A 13092-nucleotide genomic window follows, 5' to 3' on the forward strand; every position below is an offset into this window, starting at 1 on the left:
GCTGCTAGAGGTGCTGTGATCTCTGTTCCCCTTAATTACCACCTCTGTGTGTGTGTGTGTGTGTGTGAGAACAGGCTACACCACATGTTCTGCAAGTTCATGCCCAGTAGAGGCACAGGGCCTGGTGGGTAGCTGAAAGTCCAGAACTTGCAGCAATCCATCAGCTCCACCAGTAAAGGAAGATGGCCATGGATATAACCAGAGGCCACCACAGTTCATCTCCAGTAGCTACCTCATGTGTACATCACTGCTACTAGGTCTTTCTGGTCACATCTTACATCAACCACAGCAGCCACCTGGAAGAAGACCTCTTACTGCAACCTGGCATCTGGTCCCCAATAAAGGAAGAAGACTGTCTTATGTCTTGAGTTGACCTCCTGTATTTTCTCTGGGTCTGCATGTCAGGAGGGGCTGGAGCAGTCTAGGGAGGTTTGCCTCAGTATCCCACCTCTTCTTCCCTCCCCAGGTGCTTACTCACTGTAGGGCATCTGGATTTGGGAGCTGACTCCACAGGAGCTGTACATACTGGTTATGTTAAGCTAAGGACTGTGAATATGGGGCACCAATGTCAATGAACCTCTGTTCCAGGGACATAGGAAAGTCACTCATCTGACATGCCACACACGCAGATCATAGGGCCTGTAGAACATTGCCTCAGGCTAGAGTAAGACCTTCCTACACCATCAAACAGGGATAAGAGAGGGCTGCAGAGATGGTTCTACAGTGAAAAGCACTGGCTTCTCTTCCTGAGGATCCAGGCTTCATTCCTAGCAACCACAGGATGTGTAGAACTAATTGCAACCCAGGTCCCTGGAGATCCCAAGCACATTTCTGTCCTCTTGGGGAACTGCACCCATGCAGGCAAATACCCATGCATATACAATAAAAATAAGGAGGGGTGGAGAGGAAGAAGAGGAGATGCTGGGAAAACAATGTGCCTATTCCTATAGCCAGCAACGAGGTAGGACTGTGAAGTAAAGTTACCCAGGGTTGGTGAATGCTTGGTCCTGTACATTCCAAAAGCCAGTGTCTGCCTACTGAAGGGGTTTTTGGGGCTTCCCTGACATTCCTAGAAAGAGAGTCAATGGGAGGACATTTTCTTTTTCCCAAAAGCAAAACCAAAAACAGAGTGCCCACACAGCTATGTCTCAAGGCATGCCACAGAGCTCAGGGTCTTGGGATGCTACAGTCTGGCCTCAGATTATATGAAAACTAAGATGAGCCTCAAGGGATACTCCATGACTCCATGTTCTACCTGGCCTCACCAAGCCCCCAAATATTCAAGCCCCAAGATTCTTTAACTTTTTTAGTGAGTAACATCCATTATATCTGTCCCACGTGCTTGCCAGGAGCACTCTCCTCAGTCTGGAGAGACAGCACCAGACAGAACAGCTGGGTCCTGCCCATCCTCCAGGATTTTGACCAGTCACCTTTTGCTACCCCATATTTTCTCCTGCATCCTTTCCCTGCAGAAAGCCTGAGCTGTGAGGACAGTAGCTTGTCTAGCTTGAGAGACCTCTTAACCATTTGTGGCACTTAAGGGTCTTGGGGACCTTTACCAACATCTGTCACCAAAATAAGAATCGTGCTGATTTCCATCACAAGCCATTCACATTTCCTCTAAGAACCATTAAGTCTTGATGTCTGTCTGTGGTTGGTCACCCACCCAGTGGCCTTTGATGAGTCTTTCTGTGTGATCTAGGGTCAATCACTGACCACCAGGACAATGACCTCTCTTCCTATAGTGTGTAAAATTTCCTTACCTCCCTCCTTTCATTCCCTCCTCCTTCCTGAATAACAGTCTTGAGACTACACACCCCTTTTTGATAAGAGGTCTCATTAAGAGGTCCAGGCCATATAGGCCAGGCTAAGCTTGAACTTGCAATCATCTTGTCTTGGCCTCTTTCAAGATATTCTGCAGGCCTGTGCCATTGCTCTTGGCTCAGTAAACTCTTTACTCACAACATTAAAGTTGAGGGGAGGTCTGAGGCAGAGGGGGAAGACTGTAGACTGTTGTCTTGGGACACAGTTGAGACAAGGATGGGGTTGGACAGAACATGTGGTATAACCTGTTCACACACAGAGAGAGTTGGTAATTAAGGGGAACAGAGATCACAGCTTCTCTACCAGCACCCAATGGTGCTGAACAGGTTTATTGGACTCAGCACAAGCTTGGGAGAAGGTTGGAGCTGCTGTCCTTGCTAGCGCACGACTACACAGAGCTCGTAGGGGACTGTGGTAACTGGCAATGCGTAGATGCCACGGTCGCTGGGCCGGGGCTGTCCATCAGGCACCGAGAAGCTAAAGCGCTGCAGGAGGCAGGTGAAGAAGAGGAAGAGCTCCATGCGGGCCAGAGGCTCCCCCAGGCATGCTCTGCGGCCTGTGGGTGGGAGAGGGGCTCAGTCAGTCTGGGGCCTGATGATTGCTCCACCCTCCAAGGCCCCCTGGGAAGAGACAGGGAGCCAGGCACCCCCCAGGACCTGCTGAGAATGGCATGAAGGCCTCATGCTTCACAAAGCAGCCCTGGGCATCCAGGAAGTGTTCAGGATGGAACTGGAGGGGCTTCTCCCAGACAGTCTCATCCTTCAGCACGGAGGACAGGTTGGGGATGAGGGTCGTTCCCTGTCAGGAGGCACATAGTTTGAACACGGACTGGGACATGGCTAACATGACCCTGGGCATCAAGTTCACATGCAAAACCTCTTCGTGCACACACTGATTCTTTCATTCACCCCAACCTCAAAGCCTCTTAGTACCTTTTCTGGTACCAGTCAAGGCCCTGTGACAAAGCTCCCATGGGTACCCAAATCAAACCTGCCTCTGTGTGTAGTGTTCCCTCAAAAACCTGTGGCTTATTTTCTTGGACATCCCTCTTCCCTGGGGGATCCTGGACAATGGCTGCTGTATACTCACAAACAGGTTGGTGCAAAAACCAAATGCAAATTCAGGATGTGGTGGTCTTGGTCTTTATAGCCTTTGTTTGCCTAGTGGTGACCCTGGGACAAGCGACCCCATGCATACCTTGGGAATGAGGAAGCCCTGTACTTCAATGTCACGGGATGTCATGTGTGGTATATTCACTGGGACAATGTCTGCAAATCGCTGGACCTCATGAATGACAGCATTGGTGTAGGGCATGCGGGCCTGGTCTGCCATCTCTGGATGCCGCCCCTGCCCTATGACTTCATCAATCTCCTGTTGGACGCGGCCTGGAGGGACGGCATCCCCTCAGTGAAGCGGTCCCTTGATGGCTCTTCCCTGACCTTATCCCACTGGATGAATAAGTGAATTAAGACTCCCATCAGACTTATGGGAGTCTGGGGCAAGCTGATGCTGAAGCACCCAGCTTCTCCAGTACTTCTACCTTTCTTCCCTCACATTCCCTCCCAGTCCCAGCCAGGCTCACTCTGCACATCCGGGTGCAGGATCATGAGCAGCAGGGCCCAGGACAGTGTGGTAGAGGTGGTAACTGTCCCTGCCATGAACATGTCAGCCACCACCACACGCAGGTTCCCATCATTGAAGCTGCTCTCGGGGTTCCCCTTGGCCTGGGACAGACAGAGAAGGTAGGCTCAAAAACACAGGCAGTAATCCCCAAACCATCAACCATTGTGTTCATGCACCACAGGTGTGTGGTCCATGGGTGACATATAAACCCCACCCACCTGGTATCACAAGACACAGAACACTTCTGCCCAAAGGCACTGGCCCCATGTTCCTGGCTGTCCTCACCTTCTCTATCTCAGCCAGGAAGGCATCTGTCAGGTCTCGGGGAGGCTGGGCGGGGTCCCAGGATGTCTTGTGCTCAATCAACATCTTATCCAGTGAGTCTATGAACTCGGTCAGCTTGGGGAGGGCTTTGCCAGGCAGCCCAGGGATGCGAAGAAGCACTGGGACAGCATTCAGTACCTGGGAAAGAAATACAACAGTCTAGTTGATTTTACAGCTAATGAAGAATCGTGTGTGTGTGTGTGTGTGTGTGTGTGTGTGTGTGTGTGTGTGTGTGTGTGTACGCACAGACATGTGCAAAATGGCTCCTGTTTGGTAGTCAGAAAACAACTTGTAGAATAAGATCCATCTCTCACATGGGTCCCAAGGATCCAGCTCAGATCTCCAGGCTTACTTGTATGTTCCTTTACCCATTCACCATCTATCTCCTGCCCCTGGATGCTGTTTCTGCTCACTGTTCACCTGGACCAGTCTCAGGTTCTGGCCTCTTCTACAAAGGACTCAGGGTCTGTTTGTTCCCACCCATAACATGCTTCTTCCTCTGTTCCAGCCTCTAGGCTGTCTTGTAGCCCAAGGTGAACCAGACGACTACTCTACCCTGTAAATCTAACAGGATGTGCAGGTTCCATGTACACACCATGCAGAAGTCACTCCATCCCTAGAGCCCTGACCTTTGTCCACTCCTCCCCTCCTGTTATCTGAGGTTTGACAACCTGCAGACCTTTCCTCCTGCATTTGACTATCACACTGGACTTCACCCCATTTTCCTGAATGCATAATTATTCTGATAGGATTTGCAGCATAGAAGTAGCCATGCACATTACCCTGAGACTCAAACCTCAGCAATGAAGCCAGAGTCCTCTCCCAAACTTTCCTGTAATGTTTTGAGCAGTTGGTTTAAGAAAGGGTCTTCATACTCAAAGCGATGGGCATAGATGAGGGATGAAATCACATTGCACACACCCTTTTTCAGGAGATTGATGGGATTAAAAGGATGTCCTGGAAGCAGAGATGCAAGGAAGTCATGGTATTGCTCATAAGTGCCTGCCCACATCTCTACATCTCACTCATCACCCACCAGCTTCCTTGGCCAAGGCTTCACAGAGGTGGCCAGCCTCCTCTGTCACCCACTGTTCCAGAGATTTCTTGCCCAGGCCGAAGTCTCGCATGGTGGTCAGAGAGAATCTTCGCTGCTCTCGCCACTGGGGCCCATAAGGCGCTAAGACAACACCTGCAGAGAGATCCCTGTGTTACTAAGGATACATGTGTCTGTGCCATCTCCTCTGCTCCCAACATTTCCCTGTGGTCAGTCTCAGCCACCAGTGCCCCAGCACTTTGCTGTCACATAGCAGCACATGCCACTTTAGTGTCTCCACCTGCATTCCAGTGACTTCCCCTTGCATTGCCTGAACACATCCCCTCCATTCAGTCCTGTCCATCTTCTGTCCATGGCTCCTCAAGCCCTATTCTCTGTGCCTTGTCCCCAGGATAGATCTTTGCCTTTAGATTTGTGCGCAAAGCCCATGTGATCATAGATGGGCATTGGAGGGCGGTCAGAGGTGTCCTCTCCACAGTTCACCAGCACTTCCCGAACCGCCTTCAGTCCATTGATCACAATCACGGGCTTCCAGGCCATCTGCAGGCTGAACACGTCACCATAGCGTTGTCGAAGCTGAAGAAGAGGGACAGAGCACTTAGGAAGTGGAGGTCCCCAGCAGACTGGAAGATCAAATTTCAACATACATCTCTCTCTCTCTCTCTCTCTCTCTCTCTCTCTCTCTCTCTCTCTCTCTCTCTCTCTGTGTGTGTGTGTGTGTGTGTGTGTGTGTGTGTGTGTGTGTGTGTGTGTGTGTGTAGGAGCACAGGCACAGAATCATGAGCACATTTGGATGGTACACATTATTGAACCTTGGTCCTGCCCTGTCCTGGGCAAACGCTCTGTCACTGACTCTATCTCTAGCCTGAGGTATCGCATCTTGTGAATGGGGTATCCATTCTTCTAAATCCAGCAAAGTTCTCATAGTAGATATGGTCATTCAGAGGTGACCCTGCCAGATCAGGGTTCTTTCCCCCTTCATACCCCTACATATGAGAGAAATTTGGGTTCCTGAATCCACACAGCAGCAAGAGATTATAGCATACACAGTCCCTCTCGCCCACTTCTCTTTCCTGACTGACAGGCTACACTGGAACCTGACTCCTCCCCTCTTTCCCTGAGACCTCATCCAGTGAGGAGATCACAAGGGACCTGGATCCTTCCCAACTCTGCCCTGTCCAACCAGACTCCCAGCCTGCCTCCATGGCCTCTCCATACTGAGCCTCTGCTCTTAGAAAGTCCACAGTGTCCTCAGACCCAGAAGTAAGGGCCACAAGGAAACTACTCAGCCTTCCTCCTCTTGGAGACCATCTACCTGTCAATCCTGTGGCTTCAGGGGCATCATGACCTCTACCCCCTCCACCACCTTCTGTCTCACCTTGTACAAACTGTATGGCATGTTCTCGAAGTCCACCTGCAGCAGGTTGCCCAGCCCAGGTAGCGGCACAGGGCCTGGAGGGTAGCGGGTAGTCCAGAACTTTCGTCGGTACATCAGGTCCACCAGAAGCAGGAAGATGGCCGTGAATATGACCACAGACCACAGGCCATCTCCAAACAACAGTGCCATGGCTGCCCCACTGCTTCCCAGGCTGTTTGGGGACACCTGTCCAAACTACTGGGATCAGGACAGACACTATAGGGACAGAATGGGGCCTGGTCCCTTATGAAGGGGATAAGGCTGCACTTTGTTCTCTGCCTTGAGCCACGTAGCTGTGTTTACTGTTTAGCCAGGGTGTGTAGGGAGGGGTGAGAACAGGTGAGGGGAAGTCTGCCTCAGAGGTTCCTGCCCTTTCCCCTCTGCTCTGGTGTTTATCCAGGGGAGAAACATCACTTTCTCCACAGGAGCTGTACACTGTGGTTATGTAGGGCTGGGCACTGTGAGCACAGAGGAAGATGACCAGTCGACTCTGCCTCAAGGTTCAGGATCACACAGTCCAGGGAAGTCAGTCAGTGATAGGCCACACAGGCAGAGCTCTGGGGGCCTGAGCACACTGTCTCAGAATGGTTGAGACTTTGTGAAGCTTCATGGAACACTTGCCCTAGGACATGAGGTGTGATGGACACTGCAGGCACTATCACTGTGTGGAAGGGCCACTGAAGTGGCTTGTGTGGCTAGTCAATGAGGATGATTGACAGGCAGTGTGGGGAGGGCAGCTCCATCCCGGGGGGCCATGAGTACAGGTGTGAGGTCACTCAACACCTGAGGAAGGCCAAACTCACAGCCTGGGGACCTCTCAGCTCCTATCTGAGAAAGCTGAATAATGGTCTACAGCTGTCAGAGAATCCTGGGGAGGCCAGCAGGATGTCCATCCAGGTACTTTTCTCACGGAAGCTGGTGTGTCTAATTTTACACACCTTTTGCTTCTTGGTGGGTGGAGCCCTTTGTCTACAGTTATCATAATAGTGAAGGAAAGGGTGTTGCTCCTCATGCCACACAGGCAGAGTTTTGAGGGATTTGTTGACAATGCCACAGCATGGGGTAAGACCACCCTGGAGGCTCAAGGATCACTTAGTTGGCAGGACAGACCACCTGCTGTAAGTGTAAAAGCCAGTGAATGGTTTTGTTGGAGTGAGGGGCAGCGGGAAGAAGGTGGCTGCAGCCTGTGGAGTCTGGTGGATGGGGCTGAATTTGCTGAAATGATCAGGAAATCCAGGCTCAGAACCTGGGCCCTTCTTCCATCAGGTCTGAGAATTGAAAAAATATCAGCAACTGTCAGAGAGTCTCTGGAGGTGATGAGCTCAGGTCAGGTACTCGTCACAGGGTGGTCTCTGTCTTTCCTTCACCCTGTGTTTCTTGGCATGTCCTCCTCCTCCTCCAATGCTTGAGATGATGTACGCTCGGTATATAAAGAAATATAAAGTACTGAGAATCAATGTCACAAAATTCCTGGATGAGTGTTTTGTTTATTTCTAAAATGAATATAAAGGGGATGCTGAGCTAGATCACCACACTGAACCATCTCAATTCCAACTTACCAAGTTGTAGAATTAGTTGTCAGTGGGCTGAATCTGTTCTGGAACCAAGATAGGCTCATGACTTCTGGTAACAAAGAACAGAGTTCGAGGGGGTGGGGCTGGGGCACAGCCATGCAGCCACCAAATCAGGTTCCAGGTGTCACTGTTTCCTAGGCAGCTGGGGCAAGGTCATCAGTCTCCTGAGAACCTGAGCTCAAATGGAATATGGTGGACACAGTGGAGGCTCTTGGTTCTGAGTGTAGAAAAGTGTGAGCTTGTCTGTGAGACACAAGGCCACAGCTCACTTGAGATGATGTGTCCCAGGTAGGAGGAAAGATTATAATCATTGATCATAGATTATATAATTGTGCAAGTAGGAAATGGAGGTTTCACAATACCATGTGAGAACATCAAACAAATTCAGCAAAGATACAAAGTCAACACAAGAAAACAACTTGTTCTTTCTTCATCTAACAACGAAGCATCTGGAACCATGTGAGAACGGAATGACAAGCAGTATTATATATAAAATAGCACCAAAAAGAGCCGTGTTGAGGGCAGGGCAGTGGCTCTCACAGTGTGGGGCTGGCAGTTAAACATGAGGACATGCATTCATTCCGGGGCATCTGGACTCGCCAACCTCTTCTGCAATCCCAGTGCTAGGGAGGCAGAAAAGGGAGGTGCTCAGTCGCTGGCCAGCCAGTGTAGCTCATGAGTGGGCTCCGAGTTGACTGAGACATTGTCTCAACAAACAAGGTGGAGAAGAATTGACGATGACATTTAACTTTGACCTTTTGGCTTCCACACAAAAATGAGGATGTGCATACATGTGCATTCGTTCCCCTCTCAAGTGGTCACACACACACACACACACACACACACACACACACACGCAATGAATAAAATTTTTGTACAATAGCCTATAAAAACCACCAGAAATGACTGGATAATATGTAAATGGAATGCATTAAAAAAGTAAAATTGTTTTGTTTAGGTTTCGGGGGTGGAAGGATTGAGACAGGGTTTCTCTGTGTAGCTCTGGCTGTCCTGGAACTTGCTCTGTAGACCAAACTGGCCTCAAACTCATTGAGATCCGCCTCTGCCTCCCAAGTACTGGGATTAAAGGCCACTCTGTATTCTGGCAAGAAGTAAAATTTTAAAGAGAGCATTAAAACAGGAAGACTTGCCTTGTTCACGTGTTGGAAGGAAGTTCTGGGGAAAGACCTGTTATTCAAGGGGATCTAAGCATTCAATGTAATTCCTACTAGATTCCAAAATTCCTAAAATTTGCATGGAATATTGAGGCCACAAATGCTACCAAACATCAGCTACATACAGTGTGAATGAACCAGAGGTGAAAGAAGCCATTCATAAAAATAAAACCTGTGGGATTCTACTATGTAAATTCATGTGAACACTGTTGTTGTTAGCAGCTTAATGGAGTGAGGAATGGGGAGCTATTATCTACAAACAGATCTTAAAATTTTTTTCTTTTAAAATGTGTTTGGTGTGTGCTTAATGTGTGAGCACAGATGGAGTTCAGAGGACAATTTCAAGGAGTTGGTTCTTTCCTGCTACCTTCCCATGGGTCCTGGGGATCAAATTCAAGTCTCTAGTCTTGTGTAACCAGTGCCTTTACTGGCTGAGCCATCTCTCTGGCCTAGAGCTTCAGTTCTGATGATGATGAAATCTGTGGATGGACAGTGAGGGTGGTAGCATGTTATCAATGGACTTGACAACACTGAGTCTAGATTGAGAAATGCCCTTGGAGGTTGTTAGTAAAGTACTAACCTGTCTTGGGCCTTTCCAGAAATAATTAGATCATGAGGGTTTTGATCTAGAGATGGGATTAATCCATTGATTCATTCAAAACATAATAGTTTTATTGGACAATGGTGAAAAGCCAGCTGTGGTGAAAGTTAGAGGTGGCTGTGGCTTGTTCCTTTGTCTCTCTGATCTTTCAGTATTTACCCTGATATCTGGCTCTGGGTTTTTGTTATTAAGATCAATTAGAATTCGAAATACATCTGATATCCAACTTGTGGCGCATGAATTCATGAAAAAGACGCTTGCCTGTGGCTTTGCAGCCACCGGCTCAGGTCAGAGCTACATGTGGCCAGAGTCACTACCCTGCAGCTAGATATTCCTTTGCTTCCCCAGCCCTCTGAGGGAGTCTGGGATTTTTTTCTGTTGTAGCCTCTCTGCAGCAGACTTCACAGACTCTGGGGCTTCAAAAGTCACAAGGGTTAGCTGCTTTTGTACATTCCCATGTGCAGACAGCCGGCTCTCTGGCTTCTTCTCTCACAGTGGGTTGTGGGCTCTCCCTGGACCCCCTCCTTGGGCTGCTACCACACTAGGTAGCTGCCTTGAAACCCACTCAGGCTTCTATTGTTCTACACAAGGGCAGTCAGCCTCACATCTGAATCATCATTGTTGGCAGATTTGGTGAAACAAGTGGGAATTCTTAAGGGGAGGAATTAGTTAAAAGAGAGAGTTTTTTTTCCCCACATTAAAAAAATGGGAAACATTATTACAATGGAGGGAGTTAGGTCTCTGTTTGATAATATGCTAGTCGGTTTGAAAATGAAGCAATTAAATGAGAGGATAATTAATTAAGATGGGATTTATGTAATGTCAACTATAAATATTATCTGTTTGATCATTTTTGTTTTATCATTTAAAAAGTTGGTTAATATGAGTGCAAAGATAAAAGTTTTAGAAAAACATGTTAAAACAGATCATAGAGATATTCAGACCCAGATAGAGGAATTTAAAGGAGAACCAATCTCAACATTGCATTATAAGGTTACAGAGAAACAGCCTACGGCTTTCAAACAGCCAACCTTAATTTATCCTGTAACTTTACTGTTACAGGAACTGCCAAATGATATATATCCCTCAGACTGTATAAGAGCTGAATGGACTCCTGTGCAAATGTTAGCTTTGAGGAGATTCAAGAAAGTTAATAGTCTCATATGGCATGCACTCACCTTTTGTGAAGCAGATGTTAAACTCTTGGTCAACTTGTAATAGAATTATCCCTTAAGACTGGAGAGACTTGGTTACGGCAGTCTTGGAGCCTGTTCCTCAGTTACAGTGGAGGACTTGGTGGAAAGATGAGGCTAAGACCATTGAACAATGAAGTAGGGCTAGAGTTATGGAAATCTCCCAAGACCAACTTTTTGGAGAGGGGGATTATGCTAATGAAGAAAGGCAATCTCTGTATGATGACCACAACCTGGCTTTATGTTACACAGCAGCCTTGAATGCTTGGGACAAAACTGAAGAGATAGGAAAGAAAACTGAGTAATTTCCTAAAGTCATGTAGGGCCCAAAAGAAACCTTCACTGATTTCTTACAAAGATTGACTTCAGCAGTAAATAGAATGATAACAAATTTAGAAGCTAGACAAAAAATAATTGAATCTCTGGCTTTTGAAGATGCTAATGCACAATGCAGAAAGGGTAATTAGGTTGGTAAAGGCAATATCAGCACCCTTAGAAGAATGGATCCTAGGTACAATCAATATTGAATCCATAACCATGATGATGCTTGGATAGGAGAGGTGATTTTCAGAGGTTTGAAGAAAAATCAAAATGTCAAATGTTTCAATTGTGGAAAACAAGGTCACCTAAAAAGGCATTGTAAACAGGGCGTTCGTAGAACGATGTTTTTTCTAAAAAATAATTCCAATAGAATGCCCCTCCCTTCTGGAGTATGCAGAAGGTATGGCAAAGGCAGACATTGGACTAATGAATGTAGATCAACAAGGGACAGTCAAGGTAAGCCTTTGCTGTCCAGAAATGCCTTGGGGGGGGGGGCCTCTCGAAAGCCCCTATGTTAAATTTGGTTCAGTTGTTTCCTGTCATTGTGGAGGAAACTCCTTCCCAGAGCAATTTCTAATCTTGTTCAAGGTATTGTACCTATATAAATCATTTAAAAATATAATGCAAATTGCTAGTCCTTGAAAGTTATTACTACAAACTAAATAGGATATAAAGAAATGCAAGTTAGTAGTCATTACAATCAAACTTGTAGACACATTAGGTATGTTTTCAAGGTCAAACAGATTTATTTTAGATAGACAGGTCATCTTCAAACACCAGAGATTTACGGAATATGACATTTAAGATGGTTTAATAACAGGGTTGTTTTTTTTTTATGACGAGACACGTCTGCTTGTGGCAGCACCAATCTACTTCAGAGAAGATGATAGGTCTCATTATAGATAGTTGTGAGCCATCATGTGATTACTGGGGATTGAACTCAGGACCTCTTTAAGAGTAAGTCACATAGAGATGGGAAATACACAGTGAGCCTGGATCCTGTATGTTTGTGTTGTATTGTGTTGATTTTGAATTTTTTGAATGCTGATAAGCAAAAGACAGCTGTTAGGAGACATGGGATTGTGAACTGGGCTGCTAAATTGAACCAACCTAGATATTTTAGGAATGCCTTAAAACTTTAAAAAAGAAATAAAACACTGTGTTACATTGGGAAAGAGGTTTTGCTTTTGTTTCCACAGAAAACAAAAAGAAAAGAGGCTGTGGATTCATTCCAGATTAATATGGATCAGATTTGATCAAGAGAGACCTTCTGAATCTTGATAGGTAATATATATCAACAAAGGTTATAGATGGTCTTCTCAGGACTTGGCCATTATCTCAAATTTTCTCAGGGACCCTAAAGATACTTCATCCACAGACAGGAGGAAGCAGTTTGGAGAAAATGATGCCCATATTCCCAAGAGGGGTGTGGGAGGATTTTGTTTAATTGGTGGGTCATAGATGTTTGTTATATTTAGGGGAATATAGGAATGATAAAGGGTATGCTGTGGGATGGTCTGTATGTCAAATTGCTCTGATTGGTCAATAAATAAAATACTGATTGGCCAGTGGCTAGGCAGGAAGTATAGGCGGGACTAACAGAGAGGAGAAAAGAAAGAACAGGAAGGCAGAAATTGTCACTGTCAGCCGCCGCCAGGACAAGCAGCATGTGAAGATGCCAGTAAGCCACGAGCCACGTGGCAAGGTATAGATTTATGGAAATGGATTAATTTAAGCTATAAGAAGTTAGCAAAAAGCCTGCCACGGCCATACAGTTTGTAAGCAATATAAGTCTCTGTGTTTACTTGGTTGGGTCTGAGCGGCTGTGGGACTGACGGGTGAGAGAGATTTGTCCTGACTGTGGGCCAGGCAGGAAAACTCTAGCTACAAGGGTAGATTATCCAATCTATTTTAAAATAAAAAAACAACTATTAATCTCAAATATTTTGTATTGGTATGAACTTATTACAGTAATTAATGAAGCAA

The 13092-nt window shown here is 46.7% G+C and overlaps 1 protein-coding gene across 1 annotated transcript; it reads right to left on the minus strand.

Annotated features, from left to right (window-relative positions):
* Nucleotides 1-2119: 2119 nt before the first annotated feature.
* LOC102910874 (cytochrome P450 2D20) lies at nucleotides 2120-6514 on the minus strand. The gene is made up of 9 exons (XM_015998784.3): nucleotides 6204-6514; nucleotides 5230-5401; nucleotides 4808-4960; nucleotides 4568-4728; nucleotides 3733-3909; nucleotides 3407-3548; nucleotides 3022-3209; nucleotides 2481-2622; nucleotides 2120-2380 (listed from the first exon to the last, which is right to left on the minus strand). Exons 1-9 carry the CDS (start codon nucleotides 6390-6392, stop codon nucleotides 2202-2204), a joined length of 1503 nt encoding a protein of 500 aa, XP_015854270.3. The 5' UTR covers nucleotides 6393-6514; the 3' UTR covers nucleotides 2120-2201.
* Between the last annotated feature and the right edge of the window lie 6578 nt (nucleotides 6515-13092).

This window comes from Peromyscus maniculatus, chromosome 20, assembly GCF_049852395.1.
Source record: "Peromyscus maniculatus bairdii isolate BWxNUB_F1_BW_parent chromosome 20, HU_Pman_BW_mat_3.1, whole genome shotgun sequence".
Lineage (NCBI taxonomy): Eukaryota > Metazoa > Chordata > Mammalia > Rodentia > Cricetidae > Peromyscus > Peromyscus maniculatus.

Bases quoted from the DNA above. Each gene is read 5' to 3' on its own strand.
- LOC102910874 (XM_015998784.3), bottom strand. From the start codon at position 6,392: ATGGCACTGTTGTTTGGAGATGGCCTGTGGTCTGTGGTCATATTCACG. The intron at 3,210-3,406 runs GTGAGCCTGGCT...CCGTCCCTCCAG, and splicing joins CCTGCACCCGGATGTGCAGA to GCCGCGTCCAACAGGAGATT. The intron at 2,623-3,021 runs GTATGCATGGGG...GCCTCCTGACAG, and splicing joins AGGGCTTCCTCATTCCCAAG to GGAACGACCCTCATCCCCAA.